Source organism: Thamnophis sirtalis, unplaced genomic scaffold (genome assembly GCF_051295495.1).
Source record: "Thamnophis sirtalis isolate CommonGarterSnake01/CBP01778 unplaced genomic scaffold, rThaSir2_p1.2 scaffold_9, whole genome shotgun sequence".
Lineage (NCBI taxonomy): Eukaryota > Metazoa > Chordata > Lepidosauria > Squamata > Natricidae > Thamnophis > Thamnophis sirtalis.
In genome coordinates this window covers 23,764,174-23,782,383 of record NW_028261389.1, presented here as the reverse complement: position 1 = coordinate 23,782,383, position 18,210 = coordinate 23,764,174, and the positions used below count along the sequence as shown (strand labels likewise).

Sequence of the window (18,210 nt, the reverse complement as noted above, 5' to 3'; positions counted from 1 at the left end):
GATCTTAATTAGATATACAGACCAGAACTTTAAGAGGGGCTTCGTTGAGCTCCTCGGCGACAGGCTCCTCCCACAGGAAGTCGTGTCTATGAATTCTTGGTGTGACATGGTTTGCAACATACAAGATAGCCCACGTGTAGCAAAGCTGCTAAGGTTTCTGTGGATGGCTATGTTTCTGTTGAAAGACTCAAGTGTGCTTATTTACCCGCTTGTGACTAAATCATAATGCAATTAACTACAAGACTTTGAGGATCAAAGTATTTGCAAAACAATTTTTTAAAATCCAAATAGATGAATTAATTGTTTTCATTGCAAGAATTAGTTGCTAATATAATTTATTTATTAGATTTTTCAGCATGATAGACTTACTGTGTCCTGTGAAAGCCATCATCTCATTTTGTATAAATAGCTTCTACAAGAAAGAAGGACTTTGTTTGCCAATCTGGCATTCATTTTATGTGAAATCCAATCTGGTACATGATTCTCAGAGGAGAGAGAAATCCATTAAAGAGGTAACTAGGGCAGTGATGGTGAACGTTTTTCTGCTTGGGTGCCAAAATGGTGCATGTATGATAGTGTGCATGCGCATGCCCACACCCTAATACAATGCCTTCCCCTTGCGCATGCATGCACAACCCCTCCATGCTCCCCCGTGCATGCGCGCTGGCTCACTGAAGCATCTGGTCTTCAGGTAGGCCCATTGGGCTGTTTTTTTACCTTCCCCAGGCTTTAGGAAAGCGGCCGGAGCCTGTCGATAGCGAAAAATGGAACTTCCGAACTTCCAGTAGGCCATTTCTGAACTTCTGGTAGGCCTGTTTTTGCCATCCACAAGCTCCGGAGGCTTTCCTGAAACCTGGGGAGGGCAAAAATGGCCTCCCTTGCGCTCCAGAAGGCCGAAAGTGTGCACATGTGCGCTGGAGTTGATATAGGGCATTTTCTCGCATGCCCTCAAATATGGCTCCACATGCCACCTGTGGCACGTGTGCCATAGGTTCACCATCATGGATCTAGAATGACTTTGATGCCACAGCTAGAGTTGATTGTACACAGTTAAGAAATGTGAAACTTGTAGAAAGTTGGAGAGCTATTTGGATCTATCATATTCCTGGATCACATTTGAAAAGCAAATTGTTTTCTGAGTTTGAGAGAAACTGCTTGGTTTGCCAAGATACACTTTCAAATTTGACTTCACCTCCTGAGCTGAGGTCCAAACCTCAAAGCATTGCATTAAGCTCATCTGAAAGTTGAACCATTGCTATTGCCAATAAGACCATGAGATATGAATATATGGGGATGATAGGAGGAACAGAACCTATCTACAGAATCCCAAATCCAATTCCAAAATGACTTATAATATCAACTGGTTAGAAATCAGAACTCTCTCCATGGCATTACTACAGAGGTGGTATTCTGCCGGTTTGCCCTGCTTTGGGCAAACTGGTAGTGGTGGCGGCGGCGGGAGACTCTGCCCACCCACCCAGACATCATCACGGACTACTGGTTCTCCAGTCACAAGCAAAAGCATATTTCAATATTGTTCAATTCAACAATAAAGTTACAGAGAGGAGGAGCCAACATCACGATGATATGGATGTGTGGTCTCGATCCTCCGAGATTGCAGCCAATACTTTTGCTGCTGGGTGGTCCAATCGGACCTAAACCATCCCACAGAGATGGTGAACAGGAAGAATACATCTTGGTGACCTCAGGGACATCGCAAAGTCCCTGATAGAAGCAAGAGAAGTTCTTCAAGCCAGCGACAAAAAATTCAGCTAAGGCTGACGAAGTCGGGGTGGCTCCAAAATGGAATGATATGGAAAGAGGAAGTGTTTCCAGCTGGTGAGGAACTTTTACTGTTTTAAAAAGAGATTGCCTATAAAAAACTTAAAATTAATTCAAATTGGAGAACAGAAGAATTAAGCAGCAGAATTAAATTTGGAATGGTTTTGACAGTGGTTATCTTACTTTTTCAATGCTATCTTCATGGATGGAATTTATGCAAGCCTTTTGAAATGGATGGATTAAGCTTTCTTCTTCTATTTTTTCTTTTATTGTTCTCTGTAACCTATGGACTAAAGTTTTCCTCTTGCATTGCTGTGGGTATTTTTCTAACTCATTTAAAAATTGGACTCTTTTTTTAATTTGAAATACAAAAAAGATACAAAAGAAATAATATTTGCAACAGTAATACTGCTGCTCGGAGGCTGGGGGGTTTGTTTATTGGAGTTTGTGTATTGGAAATGGAACATTTTTTTTCTTTGCTGATTGTTTTGGCTTGGCATTGGAAGGTCTTACTGCTTGGTTATAGAAAGTGATCCAAAGAGAAGCACACAGATGTCCCTTTGAAGTATAGCTCTAACCAGAGAAAAGTGAAAACAAATATTTTTGTGAATCTATGTTTAATTTTTTTAACCTTCCAAGCTAGAGCAGCTGTGTTTGTTAGCTGGAAATAATGGCACAATTTCAAAAGCAAACAGAAACCTTGAGCTTGCAAAATATATTTTCAGAAATACAGAAATTATCAAATACATTTGAGAGGACAGACAAGAAGTTGGAAGACTTAGAGCACATAACAGCAAAATATGATGAAGAAGTTGAAGATATTTATCACATGCAAAACGTGGTGGTTAAAATTCAAAAAATTGAAGTGGAAAATGAATATAAAGAGATTAAATTTGCTGATATTTATGGCTGGTCTCTGAAAATGGAAAGAGTGGAATACTGAAAGAGGAATTAAAGGGAAAGGAAATTTATCCCATAGGGCAAGACATAGAAGAAGAAAAAAACAAAGAATCTATGGATTTAAAGAGAGAAATTTCATTAGCAATAACATGGATAACACTATTGACAATCAAAGATAAGCTGATTAAGGAAACAAGAAGGGCATCAAGATTACATGAGAGATCTTATAAGCAAGGAGTTGCTAAGAGGAGTCCATACAAAGTTGATCAAGGAGATGATTAGAGGACTGGCACCACAAATGGCAAAAGATATGAGACTGTTTTGCTATTGGAAAGATACAGGTTGATAGATGGAAGAATATAATTTAAAACTAGTTAAACTTACTGAAATTTATTGACAATAGATATGGTTTAAATAAATAATTGATAATGTTATTAATGTATACAATGTGTAGTGTTATGATGAGTATAATTGGATATGAATATGGAATGGTACCCATGTAAGGAAGATTATACATAAAGGTTAATAAAAAAGGGAACCAACTTAGATGCAGCTAAAGGTTTGATTATTAGGGGGAAAATGTTATGATACAGGATATAGTCAAATAAAGGAGGGATAAGAATAACAACATATATATAGAGATGGGTATAATATAGAAACTGGATGTAAATTTTAAACAGTGATTTGGAAAGGAGAATTAGAAAACTTTGTTATTAAATATTATGGATGTTTAGCTAGAATAGGACATAAGGATTTAGTGTTAGTGGAGGATCTTAGAAATAGTAATTGAAAGGCCAGTATGTAGTTATGTATGAAACTTTAGTATATTTTATGATGAAGGATGTTTCAACAATTATAGTCAAATGAAAATGGAGATATGATGATGGTAACATGTTTAAATATTTGAGTTAAATTTCTTGAGTTAATATAAAGTATGTTGACTGTGGAAGAGATGCACAAACTGGTACACCAACTGTAACCAACTGGTACACTTTCTACAGCATGTAAAGAAGGATTGTGTTTGTTTTAAATTAAATTAAATTAAAATAAAAATAAAAACAATTAAAAAAAACAATAAAGTTACAGAGAATTTGAGACCTTTTATAAACCAATCCAAATGAATAACTCACCAAAGGATGGCATATCCAGTTTTGTTCCAAACAGTAGTTTATTGGTTCACATTCATATCCATTGCCCTGGAATCCTTCCTTACATTCACAATCATTCTGTGTTATATAGAAAAGAAGGAATAAATTAATGTGCTTGAAATAGATTTGCTCACCCCTATAAATCACTGACTCAGTAAACATTTTGAAGAAATATTTAGGATGAAGTATTGCAACTGTAAATTCCAATGGGCAATGCTGGAAATTAACTCAGAAAATCCTGTTGACTCAACAATGCATTTATTGTATCAGTGCTAAAACATAGAATTAAGTTATATAGCCCACTTGAACACCCCATAAAAGGAACAAGAGTGAAGGATTGCAGATGCACAAGTTCAACTATTGTATACTTTGTACAGCAGATTCTATTTATTTGGTATTCCACTCATGATGTAACTTACTGTTAAGGTTGCATCAAAGTGAATATATTTCAATATTTTTGAAAAATATCCAAACATTTCAGACAATAAAATATGCAGTATCTAAAATCTGAAGAGGAGCCAGTTTCTTGGATCCTGTCAATCAGCTTCATTACTATATTGTCCTTATTGTATTGATGTATTTCTAAAGCCCAATATAAATGAATGTCCATCATATCCACCATAATATTGCTGATTAAACAATAATTCTAAACCAAACATTCTCTTTGCTCAGCCCTTATAAGAATTCCACTTGATGGATGTATGAGACAAAATCATGTTGGCAAAATTGCAGTATACCATCCTATTAGGTATGTCTAGTTAAATGAAAAGAAGGAATAGGGGGGTCACATGATGGCAGTGATCCAATATCTCAGGGATTGCCACAAAGAGGAAGGAGTCAAGCTATTCTCCAAAGCACCTGAGCGTAGAACAAGAAGCAATTGGTGGAAACTAATCAAGGAGAGAAGCAACCTAGAACTAAGAAGAAATGTCCTGACAGAACAATTACCATAATCAATGGAACAACTTGCCTCCAGAATTGAACAACCATTTGCTGAAATGATGTAGGGTTTCCTACCTGAGCACAGGGTTGGACTAGAAGACCTCCAAGGTCCCAACTCTGCTATTCTATTCTATTCTATTCCCTCTGTCTGACATTTTTTCTATATCTTCAAATCAAGAGATAGTCATTTCATTTAGATGAGTCTCTGGGTTTGGCTTGATGGCATTCATTCTTTTTCTCTTTATGCCCTGCTACGTTGATATAAGGCTGATAGTAAATATATAAATTGTTTTCAATCAGTGCTTCAGCAATTCTAGAATGACTATAATTCCTTTAATGGGTATCCTTCTTATCCATGCTAGTCAACCATACTGTTATTGCAAATGCCATAAACCCAACAATATAGAACCACCTTCTTCAAAGTTGGGTCCTCCAAATATATCAGGGTCACCACTGACCAAGATGATGGAAAATGTTTGGGGTTCCATTTCCAATATATTGGAAGGAAGCCCCACGAAGAAGGATGTTCTCCATTATTGAGATCTGTAAGTTGACACCTTGTCTATTCTAATTGTATAAAATCTATATTACGTAAAAAGTTAAGCAAGAAGAAAACTTACTTGGCCTGGACCTATGTATTGGCAAGTAGCATTAGTGTGACACCCTCCAAAAGATGACAGCAGGCAATTGTTTATTTCGGAACAATCTCTTCCATTTCCTGTCCATCCTGGTTGGCATATACACTCATGAGTTCCAGGACCAGTCTTGATGCAGTCTGCCTACAAGTATATTTCTGGGAGTAAATACTACTCTTTATACATAATAATTAAGTGAGAGGAAAGGAAAGTACGCTCTCTCAATATAAATTGTGTAATAGCATGGAACAATGAGGTCTCTCAATGCTAAGAAAAATGATCAGATTTTACTTATGATACACTGGTTTCTTGTTCAGCTTTGCTTATCCCTATTCTAGAATTACTATTTTATGTGCAATTTTCATTGTTGAAAAACGACTGGGCTCAGGACTGAAAAAACAATACACTGATTAATTTGAATAAATAACCTAAATAAACTGTTAAAAATCCATGGTTAGGCAAGTACATTGTTCAATAGACTAATTAAAGCAGATGCTATGAAATCATAAAAAGCAAAAAGCAAAAAACCCAAAACAGGTGAACTGAACCTGAAAAATGACCTATATGATTATTATTTATTCTTTTAGAAAATTTATGCATGTACTGGAAAAAGAAGAGGAAAGTTCGTCCTGGCCATTGTTGAGCTTCCTTTGCTGGTCGTTCATGCAAATAAAATAATGAAACCAATTTGAGATATACAAGACTATTTTAAATTCTTTATTTTGAAAATGATATCAGTTTGGAAGATGTAATTCAGAATTTAAATGGGATCAAATAAGATCATGTCTATATTTATGGTTTACTCAACCAGTAAACAGTAAGAATTTATACTTACATTAACATTGCAACTATGTGGATTTATATGAGCACAAGGATCAACTTCACTGCAAATTATCCCATCTCCTTCAAAGCCAGGTTTACAAACACAGCTAAAATTGAGCATAAAAGAACCTAGGATTAATAGGAGTGGAAAGGGTAAAAGAAATTGAAGATACATTTCAGCACTGAACAGCAGCTTCTATAGAGAGATAAAATAAGGAAGCTTGACATGTAGTTGAGCATTCAAGAATGTTGGGAGTCTTCATCTTACTAAGGCCATGCTACACTTCACTGCTGTTATCTGGATATGCTTTTGCAATTTGCTACTTGCATTTTATGCAGGTGGAGAATTGAGATTTCAGTACATGGCAGGAATAAAGTCTATGTCAAAAGAAGATGTATTGCTGGCTAACCTGTCTATGAAGTTGGCAAGCAACGTGTCTTTCTGAGTGCCCGTCTGAAAAGATTTAAATTTACTATATCACATGGTGAGTTGAAACAATGGATCAAAAGCCAGTTTGTGAGTATGAAAATGTCTGTATGCTCATTGATGTATGATATGAAATAAAAAAGAAATACTTAGGAAACTGTCAAACAGGAAGAACCAGAACCATACATTGAGTTCCAGTTAAGATGATTTATTACACATGCCTATACACAAGAATTGAATGAACTGAATGCACTAAATTGGTACTAGATAAGAGTCAATGGATTTCAAGCGGGGGTTCAATGTAGACTATTTGTGGGAAAGTTGCGACTCAAAGTTGATTACTCACTTGACCCTGCCCACTCTTCTCTTACAGAAATTTCTTGTGAGAACCTCTGCCAGGATTCCAAGTAATACACCCATAATAAGTGGAACTACAAGGCAGTTATTCCTCAAATAATTGGTTTATTGGATATATCATATTGACACAGGCTGGTAAAAACCGATTCTGAATATTCCCACGATTTTCACCTAATTAAAAGTAAACGTTTCCTCCCTTCCACAAAAATCAGTCACATGATCTAATCATCGTGTCTTCCAGTTGCCTAGTAACTTCACTCCTCCTCTTTCTGACCACCTGTGGGAATGTCCTTGGTTCCCAAGAGAAAGTATTTTGTTTTGGCTACAAACCCCTGTATCTCTATTCCCCGCTCCCTGTGGCAACACTGAAGCTGAGAAAATGGCCTGACTCAGGCCAGCTTCAGGGTTGACACTTCCCTTGAGGGGGACTGCTGGTCCATGAGGTGAAAAACAGTACCAATAACAATCAGTCCTCTTTTGTTTGAAGTGTTGCATAATCAGATAGGATAGGCAAACCCCCCCCCCCAATGATAAAGTTACAAGTATATGCAAAAATGTTCATAAAGTAAATAACTGAGAAGATAAGTGTTAATCCTAGGTAAACTACCTGAATGGCACAAAAGATGTACATTATGTACCTACCTCATGGTACCATTCCTCAAGATGCAATCAGCCTGCACATCACAAAACTGAAAAAAAGGCCCGCATGGCATCACCCATGCATCACAGAGATCTCCAGCATAGCCACTTTTACATGAGCCAGGAAGGCAACTCCCATCACCGTCTATCTGGTTGTCACATTTTCCGTGAACACACAAACATTCTGCAGAAGGATTGAGGGGGTGGGAAGGAATATCAGTTAATTAATTTACTTACCACTTACCTTGCATCCAGAACAGGCCACATGGAGACTCCTGGGAGGGTGGGGTGTAGTGGGAGGGGCCAGCCTGTGGTGGCATATGGAGGTTCTCTGAACCAGCCATAACGTTAGCTACAGGTTCTCCCAAGCCTGGGCAAGCCTGTAGCAGCCCACCCCTTAGTAAATCTCTGATTGTATTTCTTAGAGAAGATCTCAGTAATTTGACATTGAGAAGAAAGATTAAATCCTAACACCAACCTCCACAGGGAATGTGCTCATTTATCATGGGAGTCATAAATACACAGAGAATGGCATTTTAATGGAATATTGCCAGTTCCTTTTTAGATTTTTAAAAATAATGTACAAATCCAACTTCCTCTTCCAAATTCATTTTGCTATTACTCAATAGCCAAGTGTTAATAATCGTAAGGGTTCCTATAGTTTGCTGAAATGATGGTTGGATTCTCACATACTAAACTATCCACCCCATTGTAACCTAGGACATGTTCCTATTTATTCCTATTTGTACTTCCCAATCTTTCAAAGCAGCTTGAAAGAAATGGTTCAGAAATGAGGAGAGCAAGGAACAAAAGAGCCGAGGTGGTGCAGTGGTTAAATGCAGCAGCTGACTGCAGTTCTGCAGTTCGGCTGTTCAAATCTCACCGGCTCAGGGTTGACTCAGCCTTCCAACCTTCTGAGGTGGGTAAAATGAGGACCCGGATTGTTGTTGGGGGGAATATGCTGACTCTGTAAACCCCTTAGAGAGGGCTGAAAGCCCTATGAAGCGGTATATAAGTCTAACTGCTATTGCTATTGCTAAAAGCCATTACCTCATGTTTTTAGCTGCCATAACTACTGCAGCAATTCCCCTCATCTCCACGGCACACAGAAAATGAAAGGAGAAGGTGGGGTGAATAACAACACTTTAGTCAATTTCATCCCTGCTTTGCCTGCCCAGTTGAGGAGAAGATGCAAAACCCTCCAACCACCTTTAAAACTATAGTCTATCTTGGTGCAAATAGATCTACAGTATATAGATTTCATTTTTATTTAGGAATGTTGTATTCCCAGTAAATTGGAAACAACTACATATAGGCAGAGGTGGGCTGCTATGGGTTCGCCCGGGTTTGGGAGAACCTTTAGCTAATGTTATGGCTGGTTCGGAGAACCTCCAAATCCCACCCTTGAAGGCTCGGGGAAGGGGAAAAACAGGCCTCCGGAGCGAGGGGGAGGCAGTTTCCGCCCTCCCAGAGGCTCAAGGAAAGCCTTCGGAACCTGGGGAAGGCAAAAACGCGCCCTTCCCTCCATGGTGCAGGAGGCTGACTAGGCCACACCCACCATGACCACACCCACCAGCAATCGGGAAGAGAACCCATTGCTGAAATTTTTGAAGCCCACCCCTCCTTGTACATAGGGTGTACATTAGCACAGGGGCCCACAAATCCCGGTCCATGGATTGGCATAGCATGCTAGAAACTGGTCCACGCTAACAAGCAAAGCCCCATCTGTGGGATGTAGGCAGCATGTGAAACCACACCCCCTCTCTGATCTGTGGAAACCAGTCTTTGATGCCCAAAAGATTGGGGGCAGGGGCGCTGCTCTAGCAAGTTATAAGAAAATAACATCAAATTAACAGGTATTTGAAGAATGTGTTTCCCTGCTTAAATTATAATCACAACAGCACATCTATGGCATTCTGGAGGGGATCTGTACCTTCCAAGCATAGCCTTTCGGAGCTGCAGAAGGATAGCAATAGCAATAGCAATAGCAATAGCAAAAGCAATAGCAGTTAGACTTATATACCGCTTCATAGGGCTTTCAGCCCTCTCTAAGCGGTTTACAGAGTCAGCATATTGCCCCCAACAACAATCCGGGTCTTCATTTTACCCACCTTGGAAGGATGGAAGGATGAGTCAACCCTGAGCCGGTGAGATTTGAACAGCCGAACTGCAGAACTGCAGTCAGCTGAAGTAGCCTGCAGTGCTGCATTTAACCACTGCACCGCTCTAGGATGCAGTGGGAAGTTTCTGCAAAAGTCCCAATGCCTGGGCAGAACCCCAATTCCATTGATTTTGGATCTGACACTCCATGCTGAGTTGGCATGTGCATTGCCCCCCAAATAGCTCCTTCCCTTGTCTTTTGAAAGAGGAATGCTTACCTTTGCTACATTGCGGTCCATATTTATTGGGATCTGCACAAAATTGGCACTGCGAGCGTACAAATCCACTCTTGCAAATACAAGTGCCATTTCCTTTCATCCCATCCATACACTGCATTGTGGGGGAGAAAAATGCAAGTTTGAACATGGCCATTAAGTGATGTTAGAAATCCCTGATCTGGAGGAGATAAGAGCTGACATTTCCTGCTATATTCATCAGAAAGACGAATCACTAGAAGGAACCGGTCAAGGAATGGAGCTCATTTTCTAGCATACAACCAGTAACATAGATCCCGAAATTTCCATTTGCATGCCGTTATTTACCTGGCCGTTTCCAAAGCACGGGTTCAAAAAGCCACCAGGACACTGATTGCAATCAGAGCCAAAGAATCCTTTGCAACACTCAGGCTCCTATGAAACAAGTGTGGAAAGAATTGTAATCAATTTAGAAACCTTAACTCAAAAGTAGATTTAATTCGCGGCTGTTTCCGACCCTCTGATTTCTGATCATTAACAAACAATCCACAAATGACAGACAACAGAAACTGTGTACTTTGTTGCAAAAGATTGCTGAATCGGCTCTCTGCTAAATAATTGACAGCAGAGTTGAAAATGATGGAATTAAGTAAAAACAGCAAACAGGGGAAATCCTTAACATAAACTTCCTGAATTAGCCAAACTTAACCCACACAAAAAATGGAGCTTTACAAACACAAAAGAGAGGTTAATTCAAATATTTTTCCCAATTTTCACTTCAGGCTTAAGGTGGTATGGGAATATAATTTCTTCATCAGAAAGGGGAGGCACCTGTCAATAGTTTTTTTTAATTGTTTCCCCCAAAGGACATTTTTGTAAATTGAATCAACTGAGTCATGTTTAAAATTTAGAAAGGCAACAAAGAGGGAGAATGTCTTTTTAGGAGTGTACTATGGTGTGAGATAGGGGACTCGGAGGCTCAGAGGCTAAGAAGCTGAGCTTGTCGATAAAAAAGGTCGGCAGTTTAGCGGTTCGAATCCCTAGCACTGCGTAACGGAGTGAACTCCCATTACTTGTCCCAGCTTCTGACAGCCTAGCAGTTTGAAAGTATGTAAAAGGTGGTATGGTAGTAGAAAGTAGAAAAATAGAAAAATAGGAACCATTTTTGGTGACAAGGTAACAGTGTTCCATGCCCCTTCAGTATTTAGTCATGGCAGCCACATGACCATGGAAGCATCTTCGGACAGCACTGGCTCTTTGGCTTTGAAACGGAGATGAGCACTGCCCCCTAGTGTCAGGAACAGCTAGCTCATATGTGCGAGGGAATCTTTATCTTTATGGTATGAGATGGTAGAGCACCAAAATGTGGTCTATTGATGACCTCCATTCTTTGAACCATGCCTGTTCACCTTGGATTATACCCTATCTCTCTAACTAGGCTTGGCACTTGTGATTAAAATGTCTAGCATATAATTTGCTAATGACACTGAAAAAGGTCGATACGCTTGTAATTGCATGATCATTCTTATGACTCTTTTTATAAATTAGGACTGTTGTCAGTACCCAGTCATTTGGAATATATCCAGTCTGATCAATAATACAAACAGAGATGCTAGCAGAGGCTGCCATCAATTGTGATTCTTTCCAATTATTTCAGACAAAACACAATCAATGCCTAGAACCTGTTCACCTTAAGTAATTCAATCAATCAGATCATGTCTTGCACAAAGACTGTGAGAAAGTGAAGGTTTAAATTCTTTCACACTTTTGATTTTCATCTCTTACCTTTTGTGTCACATTACAGTAGTAAGCACATCCATATTTCATCAGGTACGAATCCTGATAGATGCATTTTCTATTTAATGAAGCCTAGAATATTAAAAAAGCAAACACAGAAATATTGTTAACCATGAAAGGTGATCTATGTTGTACAATAAGGCAAGCAGTGGAGTTTTGCTAGTTTCACTGTAGAATAAAATTATTTTCATAAAATATTGATTGGATTTATTATTTCTCCTATGATATCAGCAGAGGTGGGCTGCTATGGGTTCGCCCAGGTTTGGAAGAACCTGTAGCTAAAGTTATGGCTGGTTTGGAGAACCTCCAAATCCCACCATGGCTGGCTCCGCCCACCCCGCCCCAACCAGGAGTCTCCATGTGACCCATTTTGGATGAGAGGTAAGCACAAGGCTCGGGGAGGGGAGAAAATGGGCCTCCTGGAAGTTCCTGGAAGGCTGTTTCCGGCCTCCAGAAGACCTCCAGAACCAGGAGGAGGAAGTTTTCGCCCTCCCAGGGGCTTAAGGAAAGCCTACAGAGCCTGGGGAAGGCAAAAACAGCCCTCCCCCCATGGTGCAGGAGGCCGACTAGGTCACGCCCATCATGACCACACCCACCCGGCAACCGTGCAGAGATCCTGCTGCTGAAATTTTTGAAGCCCACCCTTGGATATAAGGTAACAAATTTTATTGGAATGCATGAAAAAGGTAATATCTTATTTATTACCGAATTGTATAGCTGATGCTTTTACTTACAACGGGTAATGAATTTTCTGCACAACGGTTTCTACGGAGTGTACATTTTCCACAAGTTCCCTGAAATGAGACAATTCACTTTAGGAAAGATGGACTGACAGGTGTGATGAAAGGTGTCCATTGAGTCAGGTGAATAAAGCCAACATGGTGGCCATAACAATGTGATTAAAGTTTCAGTAGTTTTTCATGTGATGGATATTAAAATGGCTGGCGCTTCAATTGCACTTTAATGGCCACCGTCTTGATTTTTTAAAACCAGATTCTGCTAAGCAAGTCCTAAAGAAGTGCAATAACAAGCCAAAAGTTTACCAATAGAAGAGAATAAATGTAGCTTAAGGTTGAACTATGGAGTCCTAGGTGTCCTTAGAGCTTGGTTATTTGCTTGCAGATATTTCATTACCCAACTAGCAAACAACCAACTTCAAAGAACTCCTAGGTCTACACAATACTGTTTTCAAAGAGACATAACCTTGGCAGATAAATTAGCTCTTCTTTGCAGGCAAGGGCTGGAAACTCTGACAGAGGAATTTCAGGTCAAAAGTAGAGATGTTGAATATATCTGACCTGTTGATGTGCAGAAAATATTTCTTGTATGCTACACTATGTTTATCCTTCTCATCTGCTCCTCTACCTTCTCTATCAGTATCATTATTATGATTATGATTATTGTTCTTTGTTATTATGATTATTTTTGTTATTATTATTACTTCATTGTTTTGCATGTACACTGAGAACTTATGAACCAGAGACAAGTTCCTTGTGTGTCCAATCACACAGCCAATATTCTGTTCTGTTCTATTCTGTTCCAATACAGAAAAGAACAGAACAAAACAGAACAAAATAGAATAGAATGCTCCAATACTGGAAGTTTTTAAGAAGAAATTGGACGTATACCATTTCAGACAAACCATTTGTCTGAAATGGCATACAGTTTCCTGCCTGAGCACAGGGTTGGACTAGAAGACCTCCGAAGTCCCTTCCAACTATTCTGTTCTATTCTATTCAATTCAATTCATCTTGCTATTTATGATTTTACTGATATTCTGCTTATTGCCAGCGATTTATGTTTCTTGATTCTGTGCGTATGTGTATACATACACATACCTATAAAATGTAATCTGTCACGGCTCCTTCACTTAATAACCAAGAAAGAAACCACTCAATTCCACTTTGCAGAATTAAGAGTACTTTTACTGATTATACGTAATTAGAAGCTAAGCAAGGCCAACTGTCCGGATCTGAGCAAAAGGCGCGAAAGCATTAGATATCAATACATGATTTATTCCCCTCCCCTTGGTACCCCAGTCCATAGTCCAATCATATATCTCCACAGCTGTCAGGTGGGAGACACCTTCAAAAATCATCATCAGGTTGGTATGCCGGATAGTTGGCCTTGGCGGGAAACTCCCCTCCTTCCAAATGCGCAAACGAATGGTGAGAACAACCCCCAATTAACAGTCCTCCTGCACAGATTATTTCCCTCATCCAAATACCATGCCCTCCCTCCCCGTTTCAATGGCAGCCGAAAAGCAAGCAGCAAAACAAAGGCTGACATAATCTCTCTCTCCCCCTCCCTCCCTCTCTCACTTCCTGTCTTTCTCTCTCTGCAATTTTAAAATTTATAAAATATATTTAATATTGTACATTCCATGGATATGCATAGTGTGATGAACAGTTCAGAAACATTTCAAATGAGTATAGAAGCAGAGTATTATTTAATTAGGAGAAGGAAGGCAAAAAAGGAAATAAATATTGATTGGAAACTGTTTTGAACTTTACTGGACAGAAGAACCTTACCAACTTAAGTTCAGATTTCTCTTTATCACATCTTTGTGGCAAAATTGGAATTATTGAAGGAGGTATAAGTACACTAGAAAGAGTATAAATCATGCCATTTTTTGCAGCAATGCCAGCTTCTTCTATTTTCTTTCCATTGACCAAGACCTGCCCCTGCATAAATTATAACCATAAATTGAGATTACTAACTTTTGAAATTACTGGACTTTATTTCAGAATGTTTCTGTTATTTTGTGCCATTCTCTATTATTCTTAATGCTTACTGTTCACAGGCAAAGCGTCTGCAGATCAAAATATTTTATTGAATTAAAACAGCAGAACAAAATTATTATGTCAGAATTGAATTTGCATGGATTTACATTTTCAGTGAAGTTGAAATAGATGAACTGTTTAGCCAGAGTCTTGATGTGTCCTATAGAGATTAGGCTGGCAACCTCCAGCTGTAAGAAACAAATGAGAATTTAATTTATTAAATGTCATTAAATGTCATGTAAAGAATGACAGGAGTTACTCTGTCATTTGTCATGGATTATAATGAGTAGTAATATCTTTATCCATGGAAATGCTGGCAGCTAAATGATGCACCTATTCTTTTCTAGCCACCAAACATTATTGCAGACTCCCTCTCTTGTGATAGTTGGACATTAACACTCCTAACTGTGGAATCATCACAGATTTTAGCAATGTTTATTGCAAAGTTTAATAGACTACTGTTCATTTGTTGTGGATGTGGTTTAGACTTCACAAAGCTGTGATATCATAACAGCTGTAGCAACATTATTCATTTATTATCAAGCAATCAGTTATCACTGATATACGGATGACTCATCTATATATTGGAGATAGGAGAAAGGAGGGTTGGTGAAGATCTTCCATCTCTGTTCCATCAATGGAAGCCTAATGGGATCAGTTGAGATGCTACATATGAGGGACTTTTTAAAATGGTAAATAACTTTTGTATGTATGAGAGGAAGATGCATATATATCCATTCTGCAATAACTACAAATGAATTGAGTAGAGAAGATGTTTTCACATTTACCTGTGTATGAGAAACAATGTGATACTGCATCAGTTCCTGAAGCTTTCGTGAACCCTGCACAAATAACAAAAATCTTTATCAAAATGTAGACTGGCACAGAGAAACATCACTTAATGGGGCTATTAGGAAACACACACTGTAATAGTGCTTGTTTCTGTAAAAGCACAATGCTGACATGTGATTGAGAAGATAGCAGTTTCCTATAGCTCCTGCCTTCTCGTCCTTCTCCTTCTTCTAACTCTATTATCTGTGTTGTTCTACTGGAAAAGATCAGATTCTAATTTAAGATTGTAAGATATTATCAAGCAGAATATTATAGGTCAAACAAACAACATCTCTCTGTAGTTATACATACACCATACATGACTGCATTCACAGAATAAGATTATGCAACTTTGGGACTTAGAACAACCCATTTATTTATGAAGTTCATCACATTATTACAAACAATGTTCACCATTGGTTAAAAAAAATCATGCATAGACCAAACGCCATACAAATGATCAGTTGTATTACTGGATTGTTTGAATGGTAACCCTGAAATTTTATATATTAAAAATATAAATTGGATTAACCCATAAATCCCATTGAAAGGGGATCTGTGGTTAAGGCACCAAGGTAGGAAATAGTAGACAATGTATTCTAGTCCCAGTTTATGCACAAAGCCAATTGAGTGACCTTGGGCCAGTCACTCTCTCTCAGTCCGTGGACCTCACTCTATTCTTAAGAGATGCGTAAAGGGGGCGTGCATAAGCGCACCAGCATACCTTCCGTCCCTGTCCTACTGTCCCCATTTATTTGTACTCCTTTCCTTTGTTCATGCCCATGTTTATACTTATACCTGTTATCTTGCATACATTTGACAAACTAAATAAAATAAATAAAATAAAAAAGAATAAACCATTTCTGAAATCTTGCTAAAAAACCCCAAAACTGCAGGAACTAGTCCAGATAGTCACGAGAAATTAACACTGATTTTAAAACTTCCACTACAACATAAATGCAAGATTTAAAGGCATACCTCATGTGTTGACAAGTAGTCCAGAGTGCCCTCTTCCAAGTTTTCCAAAGCATCATTGGTTGGAATGAAAACTGTATTAGGGCCAGAATGTTTATCCAACATTGTCCCAAGGAATATGTTCTGCTTTAAAAGAAGGGGGAGTGGGGAATTGCGCAATAGTATTAACACATGTTTTAAAAGGGTTATCTATTTTGTTTATTCATTGTTTCTGGCTGTACCTTACCTCTAACATGGATCTAAATGTGGAGTATCTTGGTTTGTCTTGAAGGATTGCCATTATAGATTTCTAAGAAAACAAAGTCAGATTTAAATATTGATTAGGTGAAAGTGTTCTGGTCTTTTTGTCTCCTTCTTAGCTTTACATGATCTCTTTTGAAAAGTGTAAACTTCCAGGAAAAAAAAAGCTAAAAAGGAAACAAACAAACAAACAAAAGACCAGAATACATCCTCCCTGTCAGCTAATACACAAATAAGCAGGGATTAACCCCAGACAAACAGTGAAGCAGAAAACAATATCTTAAGGGACTACTGAATCAAGGAGAAAAACCATACCCCCAACACTGATAAGGCAAGCTATATATAAACAAGGAGCAAACCCCACACTCACTAGCACTGATGAAATTACCTAGTTAGATAAGGAAATGACTGCAAGCAAACAGCCAAGCAACCAAACAAGCTCAGAGAGAACCAAGGATTTTATAAGCTATTTGATAGTAGAATTCAGAAGTGAAGAGGCCATGATGGCTTGGTAGGAGACCTATTTTGTATGAAAAATTTCTAGTATTCAGGTATTGGGTTCTCTTGGAAGGAATGAAATTATTCCTCACAGAATCATTTAGTGCTAACAATAAACTTGGAATTCTGGAAATTTAAGTTCAAACCATGTGGGAGACTTTCAGAACACAGAAGTCAGTTTTACAGGCTTATTTTATATATAACTAGTCGATAATCCAGCATTGTCCAGGTATTTATTTATAGGGGGAAAATGTCTGGACCAAATGTAATTTCTAATGTTGGATTTTCCCTCTTACCAGAGGGAGTACTGTGAAGCTGTTACCATGGCAACTCCACTGCGCTGCACAATAGAAGCCATTTTACAGCAGTACAGTAGAAGGCATTTGAAGGCAAACAGGCTGTATCATAACAGAACACATACCTGGAGATGTGTTAGGGGTGTCTTTCCCCCACAGTATTTGTTTTCACAGTGCACATCTGCGTGCCAGGTTTGGTTGAAATTGCTTGAGGCGTTCCAGAGTTATATATATGTACTCTGGTTCTCTTAAATTGACACAATATATATTTAATTCCATTCAGAATTATAATTTGAAATCCCTTGCATTTTATTTTTAACCTTACCTCTTTGTCACTTTTAAAAGCAGGTTCCATGTTGTCCAAGGCTGTGTCGATAATATAAATAATTCCATTTGCAGCAGCAATATTCCCTTGTAAGATTTTACTTTTCTTCTTACCTCCCTGTATTCTGATTCTTAGCGTATTTTCCTAAAATGGCCCAGAAGACAAATATGAAATATATTATTTACAAACTATGTAAAAATACATATATTAATGTAGTTATTTAAAATTTATGTTATTAAACATTTTGTTGCATTCAGCATTTTCATTCTGACATCAGATGTAATGTTTGCAATTTTATACTTCTTGCAGTACATAGACAAATCATTCAAAGAGCCTATAGTGCAAAATACTTTAATTCTTAATCATAAAATAGTTTTATGTTTTCTTGATCTTTGCCTTGAATTGCAATGGTTGCTCATAGGAGGTACGGATGGGGACGGGAGAGTCAACTGATCAGGA

At 38.3% G+C, this 18,210-nt stretch overlaps 1 protein-coding gene across 1 annotated transcript in view; it reads right to left on the bottom strand.

The window, feature by feature from the left end:
- STAB2 (stabilin 2) overlaps positions 1-18,210 on the bottom strand; it is a 100,894-nt gene that overhangs the window by 59,907 nt on the left and 22,777 nt on the right. The window contains exons 13-26 of the mRNA XM_087723073.1: positions 17,752-17,895; positions 16,619-16,681; positions 16,396-16,515; positions 15,375-15,428; positions 14,694-14,774; positions 14,335-14,487; positions 12,538-12,597; positions 11,792-11,875; positions 10,355-10,441; positions 10,031-10,142; positions 7,656-7,836; positions 6,243-6,336; positions 5,393-5,551; positions 3,813-3,908 (exon numbers count right to left, since the gene is read on the bottom strand). Of these exons, the coding sequence (XP_087579199.1) occupies positions 3,813-3,908; positions 5,393-5,551; positions 6,243-6,336; positions 7,656-7,836; positions 10,031-10,142; positions 10,355-10,441; positions 11,792-11,875; positions 12,538-12,597; positions 14,335-14,487; positions 14,694-14,774; positions 15,375-15,428; positions 16,396-16,515; positions 16,619-16,681; positions 17,752-17,895 (1,488 nt within the window). The remainder of the gene's footprint in view (positions 1-3,812; positions 3,909-5,392; positions 5,552-6,242; positions 6,337-7,655; positions 7,837-10,030; positions 10,143-10,354; positions 10,442-11,791; positions 11,876-12,537; positions 12,598-14,334; positions 14,488-14,693; positions 14,775-15,374; positions 15,429-16,395; positions 16,516-16,618; positions 16,682-17,751; positions 17,896-18,210) is intronic.